This window comes from Dendropsophus ebraccatus, chromosome 15 (genome assembly GCF_027789765.1).
Source record: "Dendropsophus ebraccatus isolate aDenEbr1 chromosome 15, aDenEbr1.pat, whole genome shotgun sequence".
Classification (NCBI taxonomy): domain Eukaryota; kingdom Metazoa; phylum Chordata; class Amphibia; order Anura; family Hylidae; genus Dendropsophus; species Dendropsophus ebraccatus.
In genome coordinates this window covers 64,797,136-64,822,956 of record NC_091468.1, presented here as the reverse complement: position 1 = coordinate 64,822,956, position 25,821 = coordinate 64,797,136, and the positions used below count along the sequence as shown (strand labels likewise).

Below are 25,821 nucleotides of genomic sequence, written 5' to 3'. Positions count from 1 at the left end.
AACACATCCCACAAACATCACACACCCTGCCCACATAACACATCCCACGCAAATCACACACCCCGCACACATCACACACCCCGCAAACATCACACACCCTGCCCACATAACACATCCCACGCACATCACACACCCCGCACACAGCACACACCCTACACAAATCCCGCGCACACCCTGCACACATCCCAGACAATCCATTCTAGAGGGCCTGCTCCACTTTCATCCACAGGGTAATGGACAACACAATCACTTACATAGACGCACATACACATACATGTATACATACAGATATACAGAAAGATGGAAGACTCTGTTTCAATCTTTACAGGACTTTATTTGTTTCATTAAAGGTTTTTATTTTTAATACTATTGTGCTGGTCATCTGAATCGCTTCATCCCATCTGTTCTTCTCTGGGCTCGTGCAGGTTGACATATTTTCTGTGTATTGCAGAATGGATTTAAGATACCTGATAAAGAAAGTCAATAGCATTACATAATAATAGAACCTAGTACACACAGAGCATGGCATTACAGAACAATCCCGACCTCGGTGCTCAGCTAATCCAGTCAAAGAGATATAAATAAATAACTTTACTTATTTGGGATTTTTAGCAGCTTACTTCAAGTATTTCTGATATTCCAAATGGGCATTCCCACATATACCGTGTACGTAGTGCAGATTCACAATCACTATTGTTAAAATTAGCCGCAGAGCAGCAAACAGCGACCTAATGCTGTGAGAAACAGGAAAAGAAAAAAAAATAGATGGGTTGATAAATCAATAGACAAATATATATATAATCTTTTTTTTCTTCTATTGTCTAGATGAATACAAAATAATGAACACCACACCAAAAACAAACAGATGTTTGACAGCAGATTGGAACCTGAATTATAGCTGACAGATTCCCTTGAAGGCCGCACACAGCAGAAATGTATAAAACAGTTCACAGAGTAACACTGGAACATATAATAGTAATTCTTTTTTCCGAACTTGTACAGTAAAGCTATTGAAGTCAACAGGATATTACTAGTTTCCAGTATAGTGAGGGGGCAGTGGTAAACAGTGGCTGCTCTCTGATAGGCGGCACAAAAGTTATATATATTACTAGTATGGCATACTGGCGTATGGTATATAGAGAGGCATCCAGGCATTGGCACTATGTAAGCAAAGTATGGCACTACTTATATGAGTAATGTGTCATTGTAAGTTGGGAAAGTGTAGTATAGGCATAGGCACTATGACGACAAAGTAGCACTCTCCAGGCACAAGGGCTATCTGGAAAATGGTAGTATATAAGCACAACGAAGCACTAAGGGGGACTTGGCAGTGTTTAGGGGCAAAATAACAAACAAAGCAAACGTACCCATCCCCGTGCCCTGTAGCGCCGATCCTGAGTCCCATTGACAGACACCAGTGTAATGCAGCTCTCCTAGCTGCAACGCCACATACCCGGATGAGTGATTGCCCGCTCAGCCAATCAGTGACTGGGACGTGATGTTGCAGATATAAGTGACATGATGTACCTGGTTGCAGCAGATGACAACAGTCAGCGTCCGTCAATGGGAGTGGCACAACTGAGGCATGCGGAGGGGTTAGCTTACTTGTTTATTACGTTTCCCCTACCCCGTGCCTTTTTTCATTTTCGTGGGACTCCCTCTTTAAAGTGACTCTGTACCACAATCTGAGCCCCCCCCCCCAAACCACTTGTACCGTCAGATAGCTGCTTTTAATCCAAGATCTGTCCTGGGGTCCGTTTGGCAGGGGATGCAGTTATTGTCCTAAAAAAACAAGTTTTAAACTTGTAGCCCCGTGCCCTACGGGAGTATCTGTGCCCTAACTTTGCACCACCCCTCCGTCCCTCCTCCCCACCTTCCTCATCATCAGGAATGCTCCAGGCAGATTGCCTCCTATTCGTCAGCCATGTCAGCCCAGCACATAGGCTGGATCGTTAAGGCACCTGTGCAATGTTCAGACAGGAGAAAATGTTCCAGTGGCATTCCTAATGAGGAGGGTGGGGAGGAGGGACGGAGGGGTGGTGCAAAGTTAGGGCACAGATACTCCCTTTGGGCACGGGGCTGCAAGTTTAAAAGTTGTTTTTTAGGACAATAACTGCATCACCTGCGGAACGGACCCCAGGACAGATCTTGGATTAAAAGCAGCTATCTATACGAAGGTACAAGTGGTTTGGGGGGGGGGGGTCACTTTAATACCCCAGTTCTACCACAGAAAATAGTAAGAGCTCCCCCTATGGTCTCACGTGGATTTACACACGGTTATTGCAGTCTACTCTTCATTTCTACTGTACTGTACTGTCTGCTACCAGGAGTTGTGTCATCCAGTAATTCAGCCTCCACATATACAAACCTGTATAACAAGCGCTGGTAGTTCTGCCTCTGACGGGAACGTAGGGTCTTGTTTTGCCATTGTTCATATCTTTGTTGCGAGGTGGAAAGAATATTATCAGAGACTTGATGGCACTGAGTGCTGATTTTGCGCAGAACACCGACTGCCTCCAACACCAGTCTAGGACAGTAAAGGGTTGAGATACGTTTCCCGCATAGCTCTCTGATAGTGACAAACCACCTGGTAAGATGATATAAATCTATATTAGCCTGGGTAACCATACTTCCCAATGGTTTAGTCATTCATAAAGGCATGATAAATTAAAGCATACCTGTTGTGAATTATTTTTTTTAAAAAGAAATCAGCAGGGGTTGTGATCACAAGCAGTTTTGCAATATACTCTTTATCTTTTATTTTTAGTTTTTTAAGCTTAAGGGTGGTATTACATGGGCCAATGGGGGCCCGATAATAACTGCTTACTGGGCCTATTACACAGCCTGATAATCGTTTAACAAGGGCTGCAGGGATCTAGTTACCGATGTCCTTGCAGCCCTTGTTTAAACTGTATACATACCTATCCAGGCTGCAGGGCTCCTCTTCCTCTGTGCTTCTCCACGGGTCCCGCACGCTCCAGCTTCAGTGCGGCCGGTCGCAGCTGACAGGCCGCTCAGCCAATCACTGGCCGCAGCAGTCCCAGCCTGTGATTGGCTAAGACCGGCCGCACTGAAGCTGAAGCGTGCGGGACCTGGGGAGAAGCACAGAGGAAGAGGAGCCCTGCAGCCTGGATAGGTATGTATTCCTCTTTGCATATCGTCAGCGTCGGCCACGCACCGCTATTGCACGTAGCGGTGCGCGGTCAGCGCCCGATGATTATAGGTCAGAACCTATATCAACGATCAGCCGATGACAAAGATCATCGGCTGATCGTTGTGTTTATTACACGGAGCAATAATCGGCCGAATATCGTTCCGTGTAATAGTACGCTAAGTCAACATTATATATACAGTCAAACTGTGTTCCATGCTCCCTCCATGCTGATATTTGGTCTTTTCTCTGTTCAAAAAAAAGAGACCAAACACAGGAAGTCCCCGTCCTCTGTACACACACAAGGAAAGACCCCTGTCCATCATGCAGGTTGTATATCAGCTGAGGGCAATTACCTTAGACTAATTATATTATTAACTTTTACTAATTCTATTATCAGCTTTGCAGCTTACCAGGAGACAACGCTCTGTGTTATGTATAATGTCACTGTGTGGTTACAGAGGTTTTGGTGCTGTGGGACAGGAGAACTGACCATACAATGCGAGCATCCCCCCAAGATTCTCGGCTACTGAATGTGCATGCTCAGCAGCTGCACACATGTGCAGTGAAGGGAGACACCTAGTGGCCATAAGTATAACGCTTAGAATATTGTAAAACTGCTATTGTAAAAGTGCTTCTTTAAAAAAGATCTTTAGGTTGGAAGGTTGGCTTGGAAATACTGTAATTCGTTAAAAAAAAAAGTATATGGCAACAAGGCTTGCATATCTATGTAAACCATGAAAATTCCTGAACAATATTCCATAAGGTAGATATTTCTGGTCATCAAGCAACACAGTACCTCAGGTAAATACCACCCCCAGTGCACCAAACTGCCTCAAAGTCAAAGTCTACATTTCCAGAAAACAGCACTGAAGATCAAATTACAAAAAACCTTCATCCTCAGCTCCCTGTGCATTATTGGAACATAACAGCAGGTTAGAGACTTCTAACTTGCTATAATTTAAAGGGGTTATGCGGCGCTCACACAGTTTAAACATGTTGCTGTCATTTAAGAAAAGATATTAATCATTATATGCTTACCTCTCCGCCCTCCCCTGGTTTTCCCCACTGTCTGTAGTTGCTGTTACTTCAGAGATAAGCTCAACTCGGCAGTGATAGCCTTCTCAGCCAATCACTAGCCGCAGCGTTGTCCTGTCTCAGTCAGTGATTGGGTTAGCGGGCTGTCACTCCCAAGACAAGCTCGTAATGGCGGCTACAGACAGCGGGGGACACTAGCAACCGCATCAGGACACCAGGAGAGCGCGGAGTGGTAAGCATAACACGTTTGTTATGTTTTCTTATATGGCAGCAACATGTGCGGATAACCCCTTTAAGGGCTGATTTTACTCTGTCCCTTTTAACCCTGAGCACATACTTGTCTGTCTGGAGCCAGGTGCTGCAGTCCTCAGCAGAGAGGCAGGTCATTCCTTGAAGATGGAGGAGAGAGAGAATCTGCTCTATGTCAGAATAAAGTGACAACTCTGGATCCACATTGTCCTGAAGCCTAATGGGACAATCATTTATATAACATTAATGCATGTATAGAACTGCATAAACATAACTGGATATAGCTATTTTGTGATTAGGGGTCAGTACATTTTTTTAAGTGTTATTGTCAGTCCCAAACTACAGGGATTTTTTTTAAACTACCAGTACACTCCTTTAAAGCTATGTCAATATTGCGCACGGGGAACTAAGGATGAAGCTAAGTTTCTTGCCTTCATCCTCGGTGCAGTTTTCATGCAGTTTGTAGTTTATTCCCTATGCTAGTAAGGCAGTTAGGTGCATTGGGGCGTGGCTACCACCCCCAGTGCACAAATACGGCCCTGGTTGGCCCGCCCCTTCTAATAAATATCAGCAGGGCAGGCCGGATTGGTGCACCGGGGGCAGTAGTCCCACCCCCAAGGGCACCAAACTGCCTTACTAGCCGACGGACTAAACTACAAACAGCACAGAAACAGTGCCAAGGATGAAGGTAAGAAACTAATGGGCATATCAGCAGGTTAGGTTCATCTGTGTATATGTATATAGTGAAGTGAAAAACAGTTCTGTCTTTTTTTGGTTGCTATGGGGGGGGGCACACAAAAACTGACTTTTATATGTTTCATGTAAATTAAAAACACTTACTCCATGGTTTCACTGGGATGACCTATAGATGGAGCTGGAAGTAGTTCCCATTTGTTAAGGCTTTCACAGCATCTTAACACCTGTACATTGTGAGACAATGATAGTTATTGTAAGTCAAGTAGACTGTAATTGCTTCTTTAATACCCAACATGGCTGCACCAGTCACATCACTGCTGAGCAGTCCATAAGCTGCTGTATGTCCTGCAGGAAGAGGTGTATTCTCTCCAGTCTGACACAGTGCTCTCTGCTGCCACCTCTGTCTATATCAGGAACTGTCCAGAGCAGTAGAAAATTCCTATAGAAAACCTCTCTGAATGTTTCACGTATTTTGTTTTTATTGTGTAAAAAGAGGCTGAAATGCTTTATTTTTAAATAAATAGCATTCATGTCATTCTGACTGCTTCTGTCATCTTTTAAGAGTACACAGAGATGCTCCTCACTACATGACGGCTGCCCGGGAGAAGACTAGATGCTCCTAATACAAATGGATCTCTGGCGGCATCTACATTCATTTAGTTTTTTCCAGTACTTATCAGCTGCTGTATGTCCTGCAGGAAGAGGTGTTTTCTTTGCAGTCTGACACAGTGCTCTCTGCTGCCACCTCTGTCCATGTCAGGAACTGTCCAGAGCAGTAGAAAATTCCTATAGAAAACCTCTCCTGCTCTGGACAGTTCCTGACATGGACAGAGGTGGCAGTAGAGAGCACTGTGTCAGACTGGAGAGAATACACCACTTCCTGCAGGACATACAGCAGCTGATAAGTATCTCATTAATTAGAGATACTACAGCAGACCTAGAGTAAAATAAACACAACACAGAGATTGGTAGAAAATGACGACACACCTGCATTTGTACTAGTGAAATTGGATGATATCTGGACTGATAGGATCCAACAGCATCGATTATTGGGTGTATAACAGCAATGTCCTCCTGCGCGGGAGAAAGGGTCACTATTACTATGCAATTCTATAGACCTCAGAGCATTTTGTTTTATCATACTTGTTTTCACAAGTACATTACACAATAAAATTTAGGTTAACACAGAAATATATCTCTATATGGGTATACCTTTAGATACTGTCAAAAAGGCATTTAAAGGGGTACTCCAGCCAGGACCCCTTATTTCACAATCACAAGGGAGTGGGCGAAAACAATTCCATCTACTTACCTGCCCCGGCTCCAGCGCTGCCGCTCGGATCCCTCTGCTCTGCCACCTGTCTCTGGCCACTTCATGATCTGAGATGGGACTTGAGATGTGATATCTCAGGCCCGCTCAGCCATTCAGGCGGGACACCTCTGAGATGTCATGTCTCAAGTCCCATCAAAAGACCAGTAGACAAGAGCAGCGGGATCCGAGCAGCAGCGCTGGAGTCGGGGAAGGTAAGTAGGCATAATTGTTTTCGCCCACCCACTCCCTTGTGATTGTGAAATAAGGATTCCCAGCTGGAGTTTCCCTTTAAATATACACTCTGGCATGCCCATAGAGTTCAAAAGACCAAGTTTGGTCTGCTTTATGCCAGTATAGATTTTATTTGTAATATGCTAAAGCTTTGGTGTCCTACAAACAAAACACATACACTACAAAGACATACCAAACCAAGACACAAGCAGACAAGATGTGGGCTACTGATCCTTATAAGCACTCCACAGTATACACCAGAATAGCAATACCCCCGGCATATACTTACAGCATATAGCGGAAATGTGATGTGAACAGCCCCCAAAGATATGTCGGCTTGGACTGAATGTAAAACTAAGGGCTCGTTCCCACTGAGGAAAGGTAGCGGAATTCCGCGACGGAATTGTCCGCCGCGGAATGCCGTTAGCCTCCCGCTCATAATGGGAGTCTATGGGAGGCGCGCGCTCCCGCTCTATACGCGCTGAAGAATGAACATGTTCATTCTTCAGCGCGGACAGGGCAGGAGCGCCTCCCATAGACTCCCATTATGAGCGGGAGGCTAACGGCATTCCGCGGCGGACAATTCCGTCGCGGAATTCCGCTACCTTTCCTCAGTGGGAACGAGCCCTAAATGTGAACCTGTCTGGTATATACATATATCTATCCTAAAATAATAAGAAGGGAAATAATATAATGGTGGACTAGATGGACCAGGTGGGCTTTTTCTTCAATTATTCTAATTCCTGTGAAAAAAACAAACTTTATGACAGTGTCACCTTGTTAAGGGAATCTTGTTTAAGATGCCTGTGAAGGAGCACAATGGAGAACCCCAGGAGCTCACAGGCAATGTGTTTTGGGAAGTGGCACAGCTGTATCTCTCCATGGCTGAGATGGTCTCTCACTCTCGGACCCTCCTGATGGTTTAAAATATCCCAAAGAAATTCCTGTCAGTGAAAAAAAAACAACTAAAACTTTGGTAGCCATATTTCTCACTCAATATATTTTATACGCTAAGGGGGAGATTTATCAAACATGGTGTAAAGTAGAATTGGCTCAGTTGCCCCTAGCAACCAGGGCGGCTTTAACCAGAGGGCACATGGTGCACGTGCACCGGGCCCACTGGTTAAAGGGGCCCCCCCGAGCAGGCCGGTCGTTGCTATGTGCACAGGGCTCCGGCCACCAGCCTGTCAGGGGGGAGCGCCATGGATGGGTAATCTCCTTACCCCTCCATGGCGCCCCCTGCAGGGCCCCCCGTCCGCCGCTGCCCCCGCCCGCCCGCTGCTGCTGCGACGCTTCAGCAGCAGCGATATTGACAGAGAGAGAGCCATTGGCTCCCTCCCTGTCAGTCACTCTTGTGGCCGCACTTCCTGCGGTCACAAGAGGCCGCACTCTCCCTCTAGCGCCCGATGTCACTGGATCGTCGGAGCGAGGGTAAGGGGAGTGCAGCCTCTTGTGACTGCAGGAAGTGCGGCCACAAGAGGGAAGAGAAGAGGAACGCGTGGACCCAGGTGAGTAACAGTGTTTGTTTTTTTCAATGTTATATGGGAGGGGGAGCTATATACTATTGGGGAGCACAGGGGGCTATATACTATGGGGGAGCACAGGGGGCTATATACTCTGGGGAAGCACAGGGGAGCTATATACTATGGGGGAGCACAGGGGGCTATATACTATTGGGGAGCACAGGGGACTATATACTATGGGGGAGAACAGGGGGCTATATACTATGGGGGAGCACAGGGGGCTATATACTATGGGGGAGCACAGGGGGCTATATACTATGGGGGAGCACAGGGGGCTATATACTCTGGGAAGCACAGGGGAGCTATATACTATGGGGGAGCACAGGGGGCTATATACTATTGGGGAGCACAGGGGACTATATACTATGGGGGAGAACAGGGGGCTATATACTATGGGGGAGCACAGGGGGCTATATACTACGGGGGAGCACAGGGGAGCTATATACTATGGGGAAGCACAGGGGGCTATATACTATGGGGAAGCACAGGGGAGCTATATACTATGGGGGAGCTCAGGGGAGCTATATACTATGGGGGAGCACAGGGGGCTATATACTATGGGGGAGCACAGGGGGCTATATACTATGGGGGAGCACAGGGGGCTATATACTATGGGGGAGCACAGGGGAGCTATATACTATGGGGGAGCACAGGGGGCTATATACTATGGGGGAGCACAGGGGGCTATATACTATTGGGGAGCACAGGGGGCTATATACCATGGGGGAGCACAGGGGAGCTATATACTATGGGGGAGCACAGGGGGCTATATACTATGGGGGAGCACAGGGGGCTATATACTATTGGGGAGCACAGGGGGCTACATACTATGGGGGAGCACAGGGGGCTATATACTATGGGGGAGCACAGGGGAGCTATATACTATGGGGGAGCACAGGGGAGCTATATACTATGGGCGAGCTATATACTACTGGGGAGCACAGGGGTCTATATACTATTGGGGAGCACAGGGGGCTATATACTATGGGGGAGCACAGGGGGCTATATACTATGGGGGAGCACAGGGGGCTATATACTATTGGGGAGCACAGGGGGCTATATACTATGGGGGAGCACAGGGGAGCTATATACTACTGGGGAGCACAGGGAGCTATATACTATTGGGGAGCACAGGGGGCTATATACTACTGGGGAGCACAGGGGAGCTATATACTATTGGGGAGCACAGGGGAGCTATATACTATTGGGGAGCACAGGGGAGCTATATACTATTGGGGAGCTATATACTATTGGGGAGCACAGGGGTCTATATACTATTGGGGAGCACAGGGGGCTATATACTATTGGGGAGCACAGGGGTCTATATACTATGGGGGAGAGCACAGGGGGGCTATATACTATGGGGGAGAGCACAGGGGGGCTATATACTATTCGGGGGAGCATAGGGGGGCTATATTCTATTGGGGGAGAGCACAGCGGGGCTATATACTATTGGGGGGAGAGCACAGGGGGGCTATATACTATTAAGGGAGAGCACAGGGGGCTATATACTATTGTGGGAGAGCACAGGGGGGCTATATACTATTGGGGGAGAGCACAGGGGGGCTATATACTATTGTGGGAGAGCACAGGGGGGCTATATACTACTGGGGAGAGTGCACAGGGGGGGCTATATACTAATGGGGGAGCGCACAGGAGGGCTGTATATAACTGGAGGAGCACATGAGGGTCTATATACTACAGGGACACCTTAAAACTATGGAGGCACAGAGGGGTGTAACTATGTAGGGGTACAAAGGGGTGTAACTACTATAAAGGGGTACAAGGGACCTAACTACTGTATGTGTTGGAGCCTAAAATATTTGTCTGGCAGATTCTGGAGAGAAGATTCACAGCCAGGAGAAGACTTCATGGTGGCCCAGGCTGGATGGAGAGAAAAAGAAAAGGTGACAGACTCTGATCAGAGAAGACGCCACGGTGAGTCACTGGATGTAACTGCACTCTGTTATAGGGTTGTAGTGTTAGGGGTCATGATGTGGCGGTATTATGTAATGGTATCATTGGTGATATCTTTCTGTTTTGTTTAGTGCAGTTTTTATGTAATATGTAATCACTGTATGGTGGTAGGAGTGTTATAAGGTAACTACTATATGTATTGGGGCTCTTGATACAGTGTGGGGGCAAATTCAGTACATTATACAATGTGCCGAAAGGGAAGGGGGGGGCCACTCTTGAGGGTTGTGCACTGGGCCCACCAATGTATTAAAACGGCCCTGCTAGCAACCAATCAGATTCCACCTTTGATTTTTCAAAGAATCTGTGAGGAATGAAAGGTGGAATCTGATTGGTTGCTAGGGGCAACTGAGCCAATTCTACTTTACACCAGTTTGATAAATTTTCCCCATAGAGTTTAACTTCATTTATTTAATGCTGTGAATAAAGTTCTGTACATGTTCTGTAGATCACACAGCTCTTATATATATTAAGTTACACACAGAAGGAGGCAGATTGTGGGTACAGAGTCGCTTTAAAGATATGAGAAGAATATAAAGATAAATTAGCTGCTAATGAATAAATCTGTTATTCTAGTATGCAGTGGACTTTTCTTAACCCTTAGACGACCCAGGGCGTATAGTTACGCCATGGAAGTCTGTCACCAGACGACCTAGTGCGTAACTGTACGCCCTGGGTGTTTTTCCCGCTATGAAGTGTGCTCCGGAGCGGAGCGCGCTTCATCGCAGGTGGGGGCCGGCTGCAATTAGCAGCCGGGACCTCACCGGTAATGACACGCTGCGACTGCGGCGTTTAAGTGTAAGTGACAGGGGGAGTCCCCTGTCACTTACCGATCGGGACCCCCGCAGTGTGACTGCGGGGGTCCCGATCGGTAAAACGGACCGCCGGAGGTCTCTTACCTGCCTCCGTGCGGTCCGATCGGCGATCTGCTGCACTGAGCCTGCACAGGCAGGCTCAATGAGCAGAGCGCCGATAACACTGATCAATGCTATGCTTATGGCATAGCAATGGTCAGTGTAAAAATCAAAGTACTGTATGTAAAAGTCCCCCAAAGGGACTTCAAATGTGTAAAAAAAAAAGTTATAAACACTAACACACAACCCCAAAACCCCTCCCCCAATAAAAGTTGAAATCACCCCCCTTTCCCATTATATAAATAAAACATATAAAAATAAATAAACAAACAAACATATAATATACCGTAGCGTGCGTAATTGTCCGATCTATTAAAATATAACAAGCGTCATTGCAAACGGTAAACGGCGTACACGAAAAGAGGGAAAAAAGTGCGCGGATTACCGATTTTATGTTACATTATAGATTAAAAAAAATTAATAAAAAGTGATCAAAACGTCTGATCTTCACAAATATGGTATTAATAAAAACTTGAGATCATGGCGGAAAAAATGACACCCCATACAGCCCCGTAGGTGAAAAAATAAAACCGTTATAAGCGTCACAATAGGCCCATTTTATTTATAATTAATTGCAAAAAAAAAGGATTTCATTTAAAAAAATATATATAACATTAGAGAATCTGTGTAACCTGCATATGGTTGTGTTCGGGCTGACCTATAGAATAATTGTATCATGTCGCTTTTACCATATAGTGCATTACGTAGACACAGGAACCCCCCAAACGTTACCATATTGCATTTTTTTTTTACGATTTCACCAATTTATATCTTCATAAATAATATATTTGGAATTCCATCATACATGTTATGGTAAAATGAAAGACGCCATTACACAGTACAACTATTCCTGTAACAAATAAGCCCTTACATGGCTTTGTAGATAAAAAACTGAAAGTGCTAGAGCTCTTAGAAGGGGAGGAGGGAAAAACGGAAACACTAAGATCAAAATTTGCGCGGTCCACTGGGTCATTTTGGGCCTGGTCCTCAAAGGGTTAAAGGGGTACTTCAGCAACAAACAAACAAAAACAATCTTTTATATCCACTGGTGTCAGAAATTTAAATAGATTTGTAAATTATTTTTATATAAAAATCTACAGTCCTCCAGTACTTATCAGCTGCTGTATGTCCTGCAGGAACAATCTTTCCAGTCTGACACAGTGCTCTCTGCTGCCACCTCTGTCCATGTAAGGAACTGTCCAGAGCAGTAGCAAATCCCCATAGAAAACCTGTCAGTTCCTGACATGGACAGAGGTGGCAGCAGAGAGCACTGTGTCAGACTGGAAAGTATACACCACTTCATGCATAACATCCAGTAGTTGATAAGTACTATAACACTAGAATTTTTTTTAAATAGAAATTACAAATCTATATAACTTTCCGAAAACTGTTCATATAGAAGGATTTTTTTTCCGCTGGAGTACCCCATTAAGTTTCGCACAGAAATAATCTTCCAGAATACTGCTTCAAATATTCAATGGCTATTTGCCATTTATCACAAACACTAAAAAATGTGAGTAGAATATTAAGACAAGTGAGCTACAAATGAATGAACCCTACATCTGATATTCTACTATTCTATTAAACACAGGAGAACAAATAACATTAAATAAGAAATATAATCACATTTTGGATAGAGGATAGAACATGTTGTAGGCTCATCTCTCTGGGTACTGTAATTCAACAGGCATTGCCTTACATCCCAATGGTATTGAAACTGACCATTCTAAACACTTGTCTGTCCTTTCTCTGTACTATATGCAAAATAGTCCTCACCCAAAGGCTGAACATGACTGGGTATTACCTGACCTCCATAGGTGGCTATGTGCAATGACACACTTACCATAGCTGGTTCATGTGCAGTGACACACTTACCATGGCTGGTTCATGCGCAGTGACACACTTACCGTAGCTGGTTCATATGCAGTGACACACTTACCATGGCTGGTTCATATGCAGTGACACACCATGGCTGGTTCATATGCAGTGACACACTTACCATGACTGGTTCACATGCGGTGGCACACTTACCATGGCTGGTTCATATACAGTGGCACACTTACCATGGCTGGTTCATATGCAGTGACACACTTACCATGGCTGGTTCACATGCAGCGACACACTTACCATGGCTGGTTCCCCTAGCTTGCCCGGCAAATTATTAGGAGACCCATCATTTAAATGCTTGGACAAAATCTACAAAAAAGCCAAAGTTTCTGTCAACCTTAAAATACTAAAATAGCAGATGTGAAGCTAAGCTAGCAATGCTCATATAGAGAAGAGCACAATGCTCACTTCTCTAACACCATGCTAGCTGCCGACAATAGAATTCCAGCTGGAAATTGCATTTAAGAAGATTTTTATTTAATGGTCCATATGGGGCAGGTACCATATGGGATGCTATTTATACAATTTCTACAGCGCATGGGACCTTACTACCTATACTCTGGGATCACACTTTATTGGGTGGAGTGCAGCAATAAAAGGAGTCCTCCTCAAGCATACAAAAAGTTCATCAGCATCTCCAAACTGTGTGAAATAATGGTGAAGCTGTGCTACAGACCTCAGGTTTACATGCAGTGGTGATGCAGGTCATATATGTCTTAGGCCTTATTCCAACATCCTGTGCACGGCCTGAAAATATGGAATATAGGCTACATAGTGGAATCACGGAACTCCTGGTATCATGATTCAATATGATGCCGGGGGCTTCAAATTAGTTTAAATCTTTGCGCTAGTGTACTGATACAGCCATGTGGCTGTGTTTTTTTTGCCCCTTTAAACCATCAGATACATCGGTGTGGGGATATAAGGCTGCGTTCACACATTGCAGTTTCATTGCATCATTATTACGTTACAGCATTGTTTCATTGCAGTGCTGCATCATTTTTTGAGGAGATGCTGCAACAGTACTGCAACGTGTGTGAACATGGCCTAAGGCAGGATTACAAATTAAAGGAAAAAACATGAAAACTAAGGCCCAGATTTATCAAAGCATGTGAAACTGAAACTGGTATAAACTGGACTACCAGAGCTGAAAGCCAAGACATGATTGGTTCCTATGGGCAGTTTATACCAGTTTCTCTTTTACACACTATGATAAATCTGGGCCTTAGATTCTACATTAGTCAAAAAAATATATATAAAGTAAAAAAAAAAAGGAAGGTTTTCCTCCTTACCTCATCAAACGTTGTGTACAGACTGGTAGACTAGAGGAAAGAAGACAGGACGTATAAGTTACCAAGACCTTGTATGAGAAAAGGCTATGGTAGTTAGGAGAGGGATAGTCTGGATAACCTTGTTTTTTAATTCTGTCCAAGAAATAGATCGGACCTTTCACAATAAAATAACAAAGCTCTAAAGTTTCCAAGAATGAAACCCATAAACAATCGTTTTATTATTTGCCAAAGGGCTCGACTTTGTGCCAAAACTTTGGAACAAAGTTTTACCCAAAAAAAAAACGCTATGTGTTATTCAAGCATAAAGTGAGTATACTGCAAAACTGCTTGCAGTCACAACCCCTATTGATTTCGCTTTTTTTTTTTCTTTGCAACAGTGCCTTTTCAGTGTAAGGCTATGTTCACACTACGTAAGACACCGGACGTTCTGGAATGGCCGGTCTCAGAAAAGATCATCCCGATGATCTTTAGCGCCGCAGAGTTCTGATTGTGTGCACTGACAGGGTGACATGTCAGTTTTCTACGGCGCTGCTAGGGATCCCGGCCGGAGTGTATACTTTGTGTATACACTCCGACTGGGATTCCCTCAGAAGGCAGCACAACGTAAGTTCTGTGGGAATCACGGCCGTTGTAACAACAGCCGTGATTCCCACGGAACTTACATTGGGTGAACACAGCCTTATGCTTCATAATATCAAGTTGTTTTCACACAATTGTAAAATGTACTGCAGGCACGGTACCTCAGCGGTGAGCATCCTTTCTGGACAGCCATTAACTGTGGTGAAGGCCAGCCGCAGGCCGGTTTCCATCTGAGGTAATAAGAGTACAGCACAGTCCGCATACCTGGGTGTAGAAGCAAGATGGGTTACTCCAAAATATCATGATTTCACTTGTTCTTATACCCAAACCATTGAAACACAAATAATCCGATTTTAGGCTACAATCTCACTTCAGGAACATATCGGGGAAAGGCGGCCGTCTCATTATAATCACGGCCATGAATAATGTTCATGAATGTTATTCACACCTGTGATTGTACGGCCGCCTTTCCCCGCTGTGTTCTCGCCTTATACTGCAATGAAGATGTGCTTAGCATCACACGACCTGCAATTGTTGAGGGTGGACGTATCTAAGATGAGGAGATGCATAATGCCATGGAAAAATATTACAGCAGAACGGTCAGCATTTTTTTTTTTTTTTTTTTTTGCTGACTAAGGTCAAGGCCGTGTACAATAGGGCCTCTCACCCTGAATCAGGGGAAAGCTTATATCTCAGCACTGGAGCGACGGATTGAAATAAGAGTTTTATGTCCTTATTCAGTGCAAGAAGCCCTACCGCACACTGGCTTTACTTTTGTTACCAGAAAGTCGCTGACAGGTTCCCTTTAGCTGCAAAGCCTTCTCTGTGTGAGAGAGGGTAGATATTCAGAGATGGTTGCCGATGAATAGGGTGGCCCATTACACTCACAGGCATAGATTTAAATGGACATTGTATTTTTAACAAATTTACATATCAAAAGTTTTGATTGGTCAGAGTATAAGCCAGACCACGACCAATCTTTATAACGAGCTAGTACAAGTGTGTGCTAATCACGGTCTTCCCCTTGACTGAGACGGACTACCCATTTAAAGTGTACCTGTCGTTTAATTATTTATTTTTATTTTTTTTGCAGAAATCAATGGTACAGGCGATTTTAAAAAACTTTGTAATTGGGTTTATTAGCTGAAAAAATGCTTTTTTATCATGAAAAAGCAGTTTGAAGCTCTCCCCCCTGTCTTCATAGTTCTCTATGGAGAGGGGAGGGGTGGAGGGAGATGAGGCACCAAAACAGGACAACAAAGAGTTAATTTACAGCTACATCACTGGGCTATCTCCTCTTCAGCACTGACCTCTCTGACCTCTGAATAGAGGCTTTCACACAGGTCCCGCTGTGTAATCCTTTGTTCTCTGCTGGTGACTTATCTCCCTCCTCCCCCTCCCCTCTCCATAGAACAGACAGGGCATGTCTAATGCAACAAGACATAATTTCCTGATAATGAGCAGTGAATGGAAAAGAAGAGGGGGGGGGCTGGGAAAAGTCTTTTTGAATGCACATAATTGCATATTTGCCTAATAAACCCAATTACAAAGTTTCTTGAAATTGCCTGTACTATTGATTTCTGTAAAAAACAAACAAACAACAGTGACACTTTAAATCAATGGAACCATCGGTCAAAGACACAGAGAGCTGGGAAGAGAAGTGCTCAGCCATGCGCTTCTTTTCCGATCCATTCCAGAGATCAGTTGGGGTCTGAACACTTTGGCCTAATTCACACGTCAGTATTTTTCATCCGTTTTCCCAGAACAGGAAAAACTGAATCCATTACAACCCATTATTTTCAATGGTGCTATTCATACATCCGGTTTTTTTTTTGCGGATCCACAATCCGTGACAAAAAAAAAACGGACATGTAATATGGTCCGTAATTACGGAACGGACGCCCCAATAGAAGTCTATGGAGAGCACAAAATTTGCGGAGAGTACATTGCAATCCGCAAAACCATCCGTATCACGGATCCATTTTTTTGTGATATCACCAAGCTCCTTCAGCCAGAAATATCCTGCCTGATAGAAATTACTGTAGAATGACCCCCAGACGACCAGGTGACCTTTTTTGGGGGGTTGGGACAGCTTCTGATATCATTTTTGCCATGCCCTCTTTTTTCTTGACTACACCTTTTTTTGCGGATCCGCAAAAAACAGATAAAAATACAAAAATACGGATGCAAAACGGATGATTTTTTGCGGATTGCGGATGAAAAATAGAGGATCCAGATTTTCATCCAGGAAAATATAAGGATGTGTGAATAAGGCCTTAGACCTCGACCAATCAAAACTTTTTTCAAATTTCTAGGAAGCGTCAAATGTTTTTGGAAAGTGACAAGGAAACTTTAAAATACGCAGACTAAGGATTTTTTTTTTTTTTTTTGTACAACCTGTATCTCAACCTGCTCAGATGTTACTGCTCTATAACTTACTACTCGCGGATACAGCAGTATGTTCACCAGCAGGACGGCCACAGTGAGGAGGTATATTGTGGCTGAATATACAAGCTGCTGCATATAGCAGCTGCCCTAGAGAGGAACGGCAGGTATGTGTCCCCTATTCACGTGATCAGTAAGACTCCCCGCAGATCCCTACTAATCTATAATACAGGGGTAAGGAACCTTGGCTCTCCATCTGTTTCAAAACTGCAACTCCCATCATGCCCTGACAGCCAAAGCTAAAGCTTTGGCTGTCCGGGCATGATGGGAGTTGTAGTTTTGAAACAGCTGGAGAGCCAAGGTTCCCTACCTGCTATATTCTATAGTCATACACACATACACATCACAACAGGATTATACAAGCATCGTTTGCATTGTGCTATACACTTCTTTTTACCTGCCTTGTCTAAATGCAGTGATTGCTTCTATCCAGAATGGAACCATAGGAGTCAAAACAAACTCAGATTTCTCTATTAAACTATCGGCCATGGAAAGAACTTTCTCGTTTAGTTCTGTCGAGAAAAAGCAACATTTTATTATGTTACAATTATTTGACTTTTGGCTGCATGTCTTAATTATATTTTTTATTAATTTTCTTTAACATTTTTTCCCGCTCCAAAGCACCCACTAAGCCTTTGGCCATAACTACTAAATACACGGAAACAGCGCCGAGGATAAAAGTAAGAAATTTATCTTCATCCTGCACAAAAGGGAGATATCAGCAGGTTAGATCTCACCTGCTGACAGTTTCCTTTAAGGCTATGTTCACACTACGTAAAACTACGGCCGTAGTTTTGCGGAGTTGAACATAGCCTTATGTGCAATGGTATCCCGGCTGGAGCATACACACATCGTATACGCTCCGGCTGGGATCCCGTGCGGCGCCGGAAAAAAATGACATGTCAGAAATGTCAGAAAAATAACTGAAAACAATATTTATCATTTATCATACCTGGAAAAATGGGCACTTCCTGCAGATTACTGAAAACAAAGTAGGGTCGATGGACTAGACACATCTCCTTGTTAGTGAGCCAGGACCGCAGCAGCTGCCCCAGACCGACGGTCAATAGCAGAAGCATCGAGCAATATCTAAGAGGATTGAGATTGATATTTTAAATAGAGAACAGGTAGATAGATGTGCATTATTTCTATACAAGATCTGCCAACTCTTAAGGGTGCGTTCACACCTACCGCATCCGCAGCTTATTTTTCCGCAGAAATCCGCAGGTCTGGTAGTGCAGATTTCAACCTGCGAGAAATCCGCGTATGTGTGCGTTATGCGTTTTTTCCGCAGCAAGTTTATCGCAACTAAAATGTCAGTTTAGAATGAGAGACATTTTAAACTGACATTTCAGTTGCGATAAACTTGCTGCAGGAAAAAACGCAAAACGCACACATACGCGGATTTCTCGCAGGTTGAAATCTGCACTACCAGACCTGCGGATTTCCGCGGAAAAATAAGCTGCGGATGCGGTAGGTGTGAACGCACCCTAAAGGGGTATTCTCATGATAACAGCTATATGTAGGTCAGTAAAAGTTAACAAAACTGATGGATCTATTTACCTTATTAGCTCTGTCTCCCTGCTAGGCCCTCTGAGCTGTCTGTCATGTTTACAGCTGTTGTCTAGGTTCCCGACCACCTCTCTGCATTATTAGCGGTGGGCCGGCCACCTTATCTGCAGTAATCTTCAAAATGACAGCTACCAGCTGAATTGGAAGTGAGTGCCGCATTGTATATCCTTTGTTGATTTGGAATTAAAACTTTTCTCAAAAATAAATAGGTGTCTATCAGCTGATCAAACCACATTACACAGCGATCAGAGTTTGTCTCTGTTCATTGTGTAGCTGTGGCGATGTGTAACTGCAGATCAGCTCCCATATTACTACACAAAGAACAGGGACAAACTCTGTTTAGCCTATGTTCACACAACATACTATTTTTGAAAAGAATGGATGTTTTTTTCCATTAAAACAACGTCCGTTCTTTTCATACTGCAATAATATCCAATACACTGTTTGAAAACAATGGCTGCTGTTCCATTGACTTCAATGCATATCATTGCAGTATGAAAAGAACGGCCGTTTTTTTTCGTGGAAAAAAACAGCTATTCTTTTCAAAAATAGTATGTTGTGTGAATATAGCCTTATTGTATAGTACAATACCAATCAGTTCCTGTGGATAGCTCATCTGTAAATTGTGCTGCCAAAACCCCTTTGTAAAAAAAAATATATAAATCACATAAAATATGTTTATTTTTATTGATAACATTTTTTATTTGTATCTAAACTTACTTAGGTGGAATTTCCTGAGGTGATACAAATCCATGCCACAAGATGTTACGGAGGTTCAGACTTTGCGGAGAGCCAAGAAAAACCCTTAGCACATCCATCTAGGAAGTAATAAGAATTTGCAACAGACTCAATTTAATAAGAATTTTATTCATTAAGCTTCCTATTAGGCACAGTCTTAGTAGTGTGTGACTGGGTGCGTCCTGTCAGGGAGGCACTTCCTTCTCTAGGGTTCCCAACTAACTTATATGTGATGTATCGTCCTATCAATGTAAAGAGCATCTTGTGTTGATTTTGTGTGTGTGTTTTTTTTTTTTTAAATAAGGTAAGGGTCCTTTTACACACAAAGATTTTTCACCCGCGAGTGGCAGCAAACTAGATTGGTCCTGGTTTGCGGTGCCTTTATACAGTATGAGAAATCTAGCGGTGGGCTGCATGAACGATCCATGTGTCATTCAGGCAGCCATGGAAACTGACAGCACAGATATTCATATATCTATGCTGTCAGTTTTCAGATCACACAGAAGTACATACTTACTTAGTGCGCTGCTGATGTGATCCGGCATCTAGTTCTTCCGGCTCTCCCTTCCAGCTGCTGTTTTCAGGCCGCGCCTCCTCCAGAATAATTGACACTGGTGGTGGGTTAAGGCTGAAGACACATTGGCTGGACGGGAGAGCCGGAGAATTGGATGCTGGATCACAGAAGCAGTGCACTAGGTAAGTATGTACCGCTGTGTGATCTGCAAACTGACAGCTGTCAGTTTGCATATGTGCTGTAAGTTTCCTCTTATTGTCAACGGAAAATGTGCAATAGATGAAAATAAATTTTAAAAAGACTGTAGATGATCAGCCAAGGATCGGGTGTTTTGCTGATCCTCAGCTGATCGATGTGACTTTTGCACAGACCGATTATCGGCCACAGGAGCGTTTTTAGCAACAATCCTGGCTAATTATAATTATAGGCCTGAGTTAAAGGCTCTTAAAGGGGGAGTCATCTACAGACTTGAGTACCGCTGCACTTTTTAGATGCAATGGTGCTTGGATCAGCTCTGACATTTAATAGCACGTAAACTCTTTGCTGTGTGAAGAATGTGAAATATGTTTGTGCGCTTGTGGGTGTATTGAGTGCAGCATAACTATATATCCTAATGCCACCAGAAACAATAACATTTCCTGAAAAACCTGTGCACCTGGCTTTGCAAAGCAATGTGGTATGTGTGATAAAAGAAAGCAGTCCCCCAGGTGATGAGCACATACATGAGCCATAGGCATAGCATTGATCAGTATAATAGGTGCTCTGCTCATTGAGACGGCCTGTGGCGGACACAACGATCGGGACCCCCGCAGTCATACTGCAGGGGTCCCGATCTGTAAGTGCCAGGAGCTAATCTTCTCACTTACATTTAAACATTGCGATCGCGGCCTGCTATGAAGCACACTCCGAAGCATGCTTTATAGCACATTAGACACCCAGGACGTACCTGTACGTCCAGGGTAGACTAGGGGTTAAACAGTGTCTCCGGTTTGGGTGCAGGTTTTGTAGCTCAGTATCAATTAAGTGAATGGAGCTTAATTGCAAACCGCACCTAACCTGGAGACAAGACCAGTGCTGTCTCTGGAAGAAAGCGGCCATGTTTTTCTAATGCTGGATATCATTGTAAATCAATGGGGCCCATCATTTGCCACTAGTATCCATCTGAGGATTGATCAGGTAATGCACTGTGGTTTCCATTGCACATGAAATCCCAACAGAACAGATCCTTATGTGACAATGAAGTATACTCACCACAGGTTGACTAAAGATTGTGGCCAATTCCTGGGAGGTAAGCAGATCTCTGAGTAGGAAGGGACAGTCTTTACCAATGATTAAATATACCTAAAAGAGAAGTTATAGAAACAGAGAACAATAATACCTAATGAGATGCATAAAAACTATTAAAAAGCTAAATAATGAATCATTTCTCAAATAAAAGAGCTGGCATTGGATTTGATGCATCATTCTAGTGGTTGGATGAGAGTCTGGAGGACCCACTGGTGGAGACTTAGGGTACTATGACACAAGGCATAGTACGGTGAGCAAAAAAGCGAGCGGAGAACCAGAAGCAAGCAAGCGCTGATCAAAAAGGTCGGCACTCGCTTGCTCTGAAATATCGGGCTGTCTAATACGGCCCTTACACCATATAGATATAAAAGGAATACATACTGTATCCCCCCCTTACTTCTCACTCTATGTGAGGTTCTCCGCACATCTGGAGAAGTTAAAGGGGTAGTGCGGCGTTTCAAAATTATTCACTAAAAAACACACTACACAGAGTGATACAACTTTGTAATGTATGTTATGTTAGTGAATGGCCCCCTTCCCCGTGTTCCCCCAAGCCCACACGTGGACTCGGAAGTGTGATGCACTATACTCACCTGATTCGTGCCAACCCCCTTCCGCCATCTTGGGACAATGATGTCATCTTTGGGAGGCCGGCCGAACCGCTCCAGCCGTCCCTCATGCCGGCCCCCCCTATGTCGCATCATCAGATGCTCAGCCGCGATTGGCTGAGCACAGTTATGATCAGCCAATCGGGGCTGAGCAGCTAATGACGCGGCAGAGGGGGGCCGGCATGAGGGACGGCTGGAGCGGTTCGGCCGGCCTCCTGAAGATGAAATCATTGTCCCAAGATGGCGGATGGGGGTCGACACGAATCAGTTGAGTATAGTGCATCACACTTCCGGGTCTAGCGTGGGTGGGGGGGAAACACGGGGAAGGGGGCCATTCACTAACATGACATAGTTGTATAACTTTGTAATGTGTGTTATTTAGTGAAAAATTTTGAAACGCTGCACTACCCCTTTAAATGCCGCCCAAGGGAGTCCTGGAGAACATGGATACAGCCATAGGTCATAGAATGTATCCATGTTTTCCTGGCAGCCCCAGAGTGGTATCCAACTTCTCCGGACGCTGCAGGGTGCTTGTGTGTGACCACGCGGCTGAACACAGCCATTTTTCCGATGTTCGCTCATCACTACCCTTCACGCATGGAATACTCACATCACCCAGTGACCGCTCCAGGCAAGACGTCATCTTCATGAGATGCAGGGAGATCTTGGTTCCATCCAGGCTCTTTAGTGCATTCAGGGCATTAAGAAACAGCTGAGGAACAGATATAAATATAATAATGATTACAAACGTATCGGGGTAAAAGTCTTTCTCTTACAGAATTGATACTTTACAAGTCTGAATCCCATAATAAATCAAAATGATCGCCAAAACATTTTGGGAACCAACTGATTTTCTATGAAACCCAGGACCTGGTAAGTATAAATGGCCGATAGGACCAAGCAGCGGAGTCCATGACGCCCAGGAATCACATGGTCTTGTTTAGATAATCCGCCAGGACATATGCTATAGCTGCATACAGCATCTTGTATACAGCATACAGCCAACACTTTAAATGTCACTTACATTATTTTTGCAGAAATCAATAGTACAGGCGATTTTAAGAAACTTTGTAATTGGGTTTATTAGCCAAAAAATGCATTTTTATCATGAGAAAGCAGTTTGAAGCTCTGCCCCCTGTCTTTATTGTTCTCTATGGAGAGGGGAGGGGTGGAGGGAGATGAGGCACTAAAACAGGACAACAAAGAGTTAATTTACAGCTACATCACCGGGCTATCTTCTCTGAGGTCAGCACTGACCACTGAATACCGGCTTTTACACAGTTCTCGCTGTGTAACCCTTTGTTCTCTGCTGGTGTTATTTGAGAATACGTCTGTATTTTGATAATTACGACCATAAATCATAATCGTGTATTGATTTACCGTCGTAATTATCAAAAAACAGCTGTATTCTCACCTCAAAATGATGGCTGTCTAAAAAATTTGGACGTCATAAAAAAAAACTGTGTGTGTGTGTGCATGCAACCTTTGGGGTGGTTTAGTTTTTTACTGCTATTTTTTTTTTTTGTTTTTTTTTAACTACGTCAAAAAAAACGAAACTTTTATTTTAAAAAAATGTTTTTGCATTTGGGGGAAAGGGTTTATTTCTTCAGCTTTTCCCACCTGTGTTTTCCCCTCTGTATTATACATTACTTATATACAACTAACTGTGTGTCCTGAAGGCAACAATCCTAGAATACTTGTCCTCTTACCTCACACTGGTTCGTCCATTGAAACCAGTCATGAAATGTTTCCTGGTACTTCTCGTAGGGCAGTGACATGAGATGTGTATGAACGGCGTCACACAGGGGCCCCAGCTTCCTGACACTCTCAGCATAGTCCAGTCCCATATCTGATTACCAAACCATACAACGATCATTAGTCTTATTTATTAATTAATTTTATGTGGTTTTTGGCAATGCAAAAACAAACAAACAAAAACAATAAATTTTGGATCAAAATGTTGCAGTTGTGCACTTAGTTTCATGAATAGACTTCTACCTGGGGACCGGCAGACTAACTACAGCAACCTTCTTGGTGCTGTTGGGCCCTTTTGATAATATTTTGTCAGCGCTGAGACCCTCACCGATCTATAGATATAACCAGGAGAAGCATGCGGCTCTGCGCTTCACTCCCTGTCTGGGCACTCAATACAAGCACGCTGCCATGTGATCAAAAGTTTTTATAAATTACAGTAAGACTTAAATCTAATGTGTATTACCAGCTAAGGCTGGGTTCACACTACGTTTTTGCAATCCTTTTTTTTTTGTTGCAAAAAACGGATGGAAAAAATGGATGCATGTGTGTGCATCCGTTTCAATCCATTATTTTATTTAATTTCATTATTTATTTAACGTACACAAAAACGTAGTCGACCTTATTTTTGTGTCCGTTAAAAAAAAACAGATCCGTTTTGATCTGTTTTTTGTTTTTTTTTATAATGGATTTCAATGGAAAAACGGATCAAAACAGATGCACGCACATGCATCCTTTTTTGAAAAAAAACAAACAAAAAAAAAACAATTGCTAAAACGTAGCATGATCCCAGCCTGGGTTGTTGACCAAAATTTTTTTCTTTCAAATCGAGTGGTGCCAGAAAATTGTAATTTACTTCTATTAAATAAATCTCCAGTCTTCCAGTACTTATCAGCTGCTGCACGTCCTCCAGGAAGTGGTGTATACTTTCCAGTCTGACAAAATGCTCTCTGCTGCCACCTCTGTCCATGTCAGGAACTGTCCAGAGCAGGAGAGGTTTTCTATGGGGATTTGCTGCCCCTCTGGACAGTTCCTGACATGGACAGAGGTGGCAGCAGAGAGCACAGTGTCAGACTGGAACAAATATACCACTTCCTGCAGGACATACAGCAGCTGATAATACCGAAGATTTTTTAATAGAAGTAAATTAGAAATTTCTGACACCAGTTGATTTGAAAGAAAAATTTGGGGGGGTGAACAACCCCTTTAAGACACCAGTATAAGACCTCCACTGGCTGCTTATTTTCTAAGATTTGTCCAGGCTCTACACAATGGATGGGGGGGTTGTATAACTTACCTGAGGACAGGTAGGACACCTTGTCACAGATCGGGCCCCAGCACACAACATTTTCCTTGTCTAAGAGACTTGTTATGTCAGCGCTGCTCTGCACCTCGAATCCACGCAGACACACCATATTATACACCGCCGGAGACAGGCACGTGGTGAGGGGAACGGACCCCGGCATCTGCAAGACAAAACCACAGGAACAAAACGTAAAGCCGCTATTACACGGGACGACTTGACGAGTAAATGAGAGCTGTCAGTGCTCATTTGCTCTGGGTCCCCCACTTGCTGCCACCGCTATTGCACGTGGCGGAAGTGAGCGAGTAAGTACAGGGGAGGTGTGGGGGGGCTGCCCGGGTGATCGCTAGATTGTCCAGGCAGCCCATAGAGCATAGCGGCGGTCTGCTGCCACTGAGCGACAGCAAAAGATCGCTAAAAAAAGAAGCAGGAGACAGCACATCCAAAAAGAAGGTGGTGGTTTATTATCACACCAGTGGGCGACGTTTCGGCATATGTCAGAGTTTCAAGCAGTGCTGTTGTATATATACATTTTGTAGCAGAAGATCGCTGCTATCACAGTCAACATGTTAAAAGTCAAACGACAGCAACGATCAGCCGACATTGTCTTCAATTACACGGGACGATTATCGTCTGTAGCAACCAATATCGGCTGAATATGGCCAATAATCTTTCAGTTATCTTACCGTTACTTTATATTTTTGGCGCGCTGTATGCACATCCCTCACAAGTAGTCACCTGGGTGGTAGGCCGTCG

The 25,821-nt window shown here is 44.0% G+C and overlaps 1 protein-coding gene across 1 annotated transcript in view; it reads right to left on the bottom strand.

Annotated features, from left to right (window-relative positions):
- The window catches only part of ERMARD (ER membrane associated RNA degradation), a 42,853-nt gene that overhangs the window by 15,377 nt on the left and 1,655 nt on the right, over window positions 1-25,821 (bottom strand). The window contains exons 2-18 of the mRNA XM_069954322.1: window positions 25,060-25,228; window positions 23,720-23,859; window positions 22,621-22,722; window positions 21,367-21,456; window positions 19,584-19,681; window positions 18,244-18,380; window positions 17,689-17,803; window positions 15,008-15,110; window positions 14,268-14,297; window positions 13,216-13,284; window positions 7,454-7,621; window positions 6,122-6,208; window positions 5,279-5,358; window positions 4,527-4,655; window positions 2,369-2,587; window positions 621-734; window positions 327-467 (exon numbers count right to left, since the gene is read on the bottom strand). Of these exons, the coding sequence (XP_069810423.1) occupies window positions 327-467; window positions 621-734; window positions 2,369-2,587; window positions 4,527-4,655; window positions 5,279-5,358; window positions 6,122-6,208; window positions 7,454-7,621; window positions 13,216-13,284; window positions 14,268-14,297; window positions 15,008-15,110; window positions 17,689-17,803; window positions 18,244-18,380; window positions 19,584-19,681; window positions 21,367-21,456; window positions 22,621-22,722; window positions 23,720-23,859; window positions 25,060-25,228 (1,991 nt within the window). The remainder of the gene's footprint in view (window positions 1-326; window positions 468-620; window positions 735-2,368; window positions 2,588-4,526; window positions 4,656-5,278; window positions 5,359-6,121; window positions 6,209-7,453; window positions 7,622-13,215; window positions 13,285-14,267; window positions 14,298-15,007; window positions 15,111-17,688; window positions 17,804-18,243; window positions 18,381-19,583; window positions 19,682-21,366; window positions 21,457-22,620; window positions 22,723-23,719; window positions 23,860-25,059; window positions 25,229-25,821) is intronic.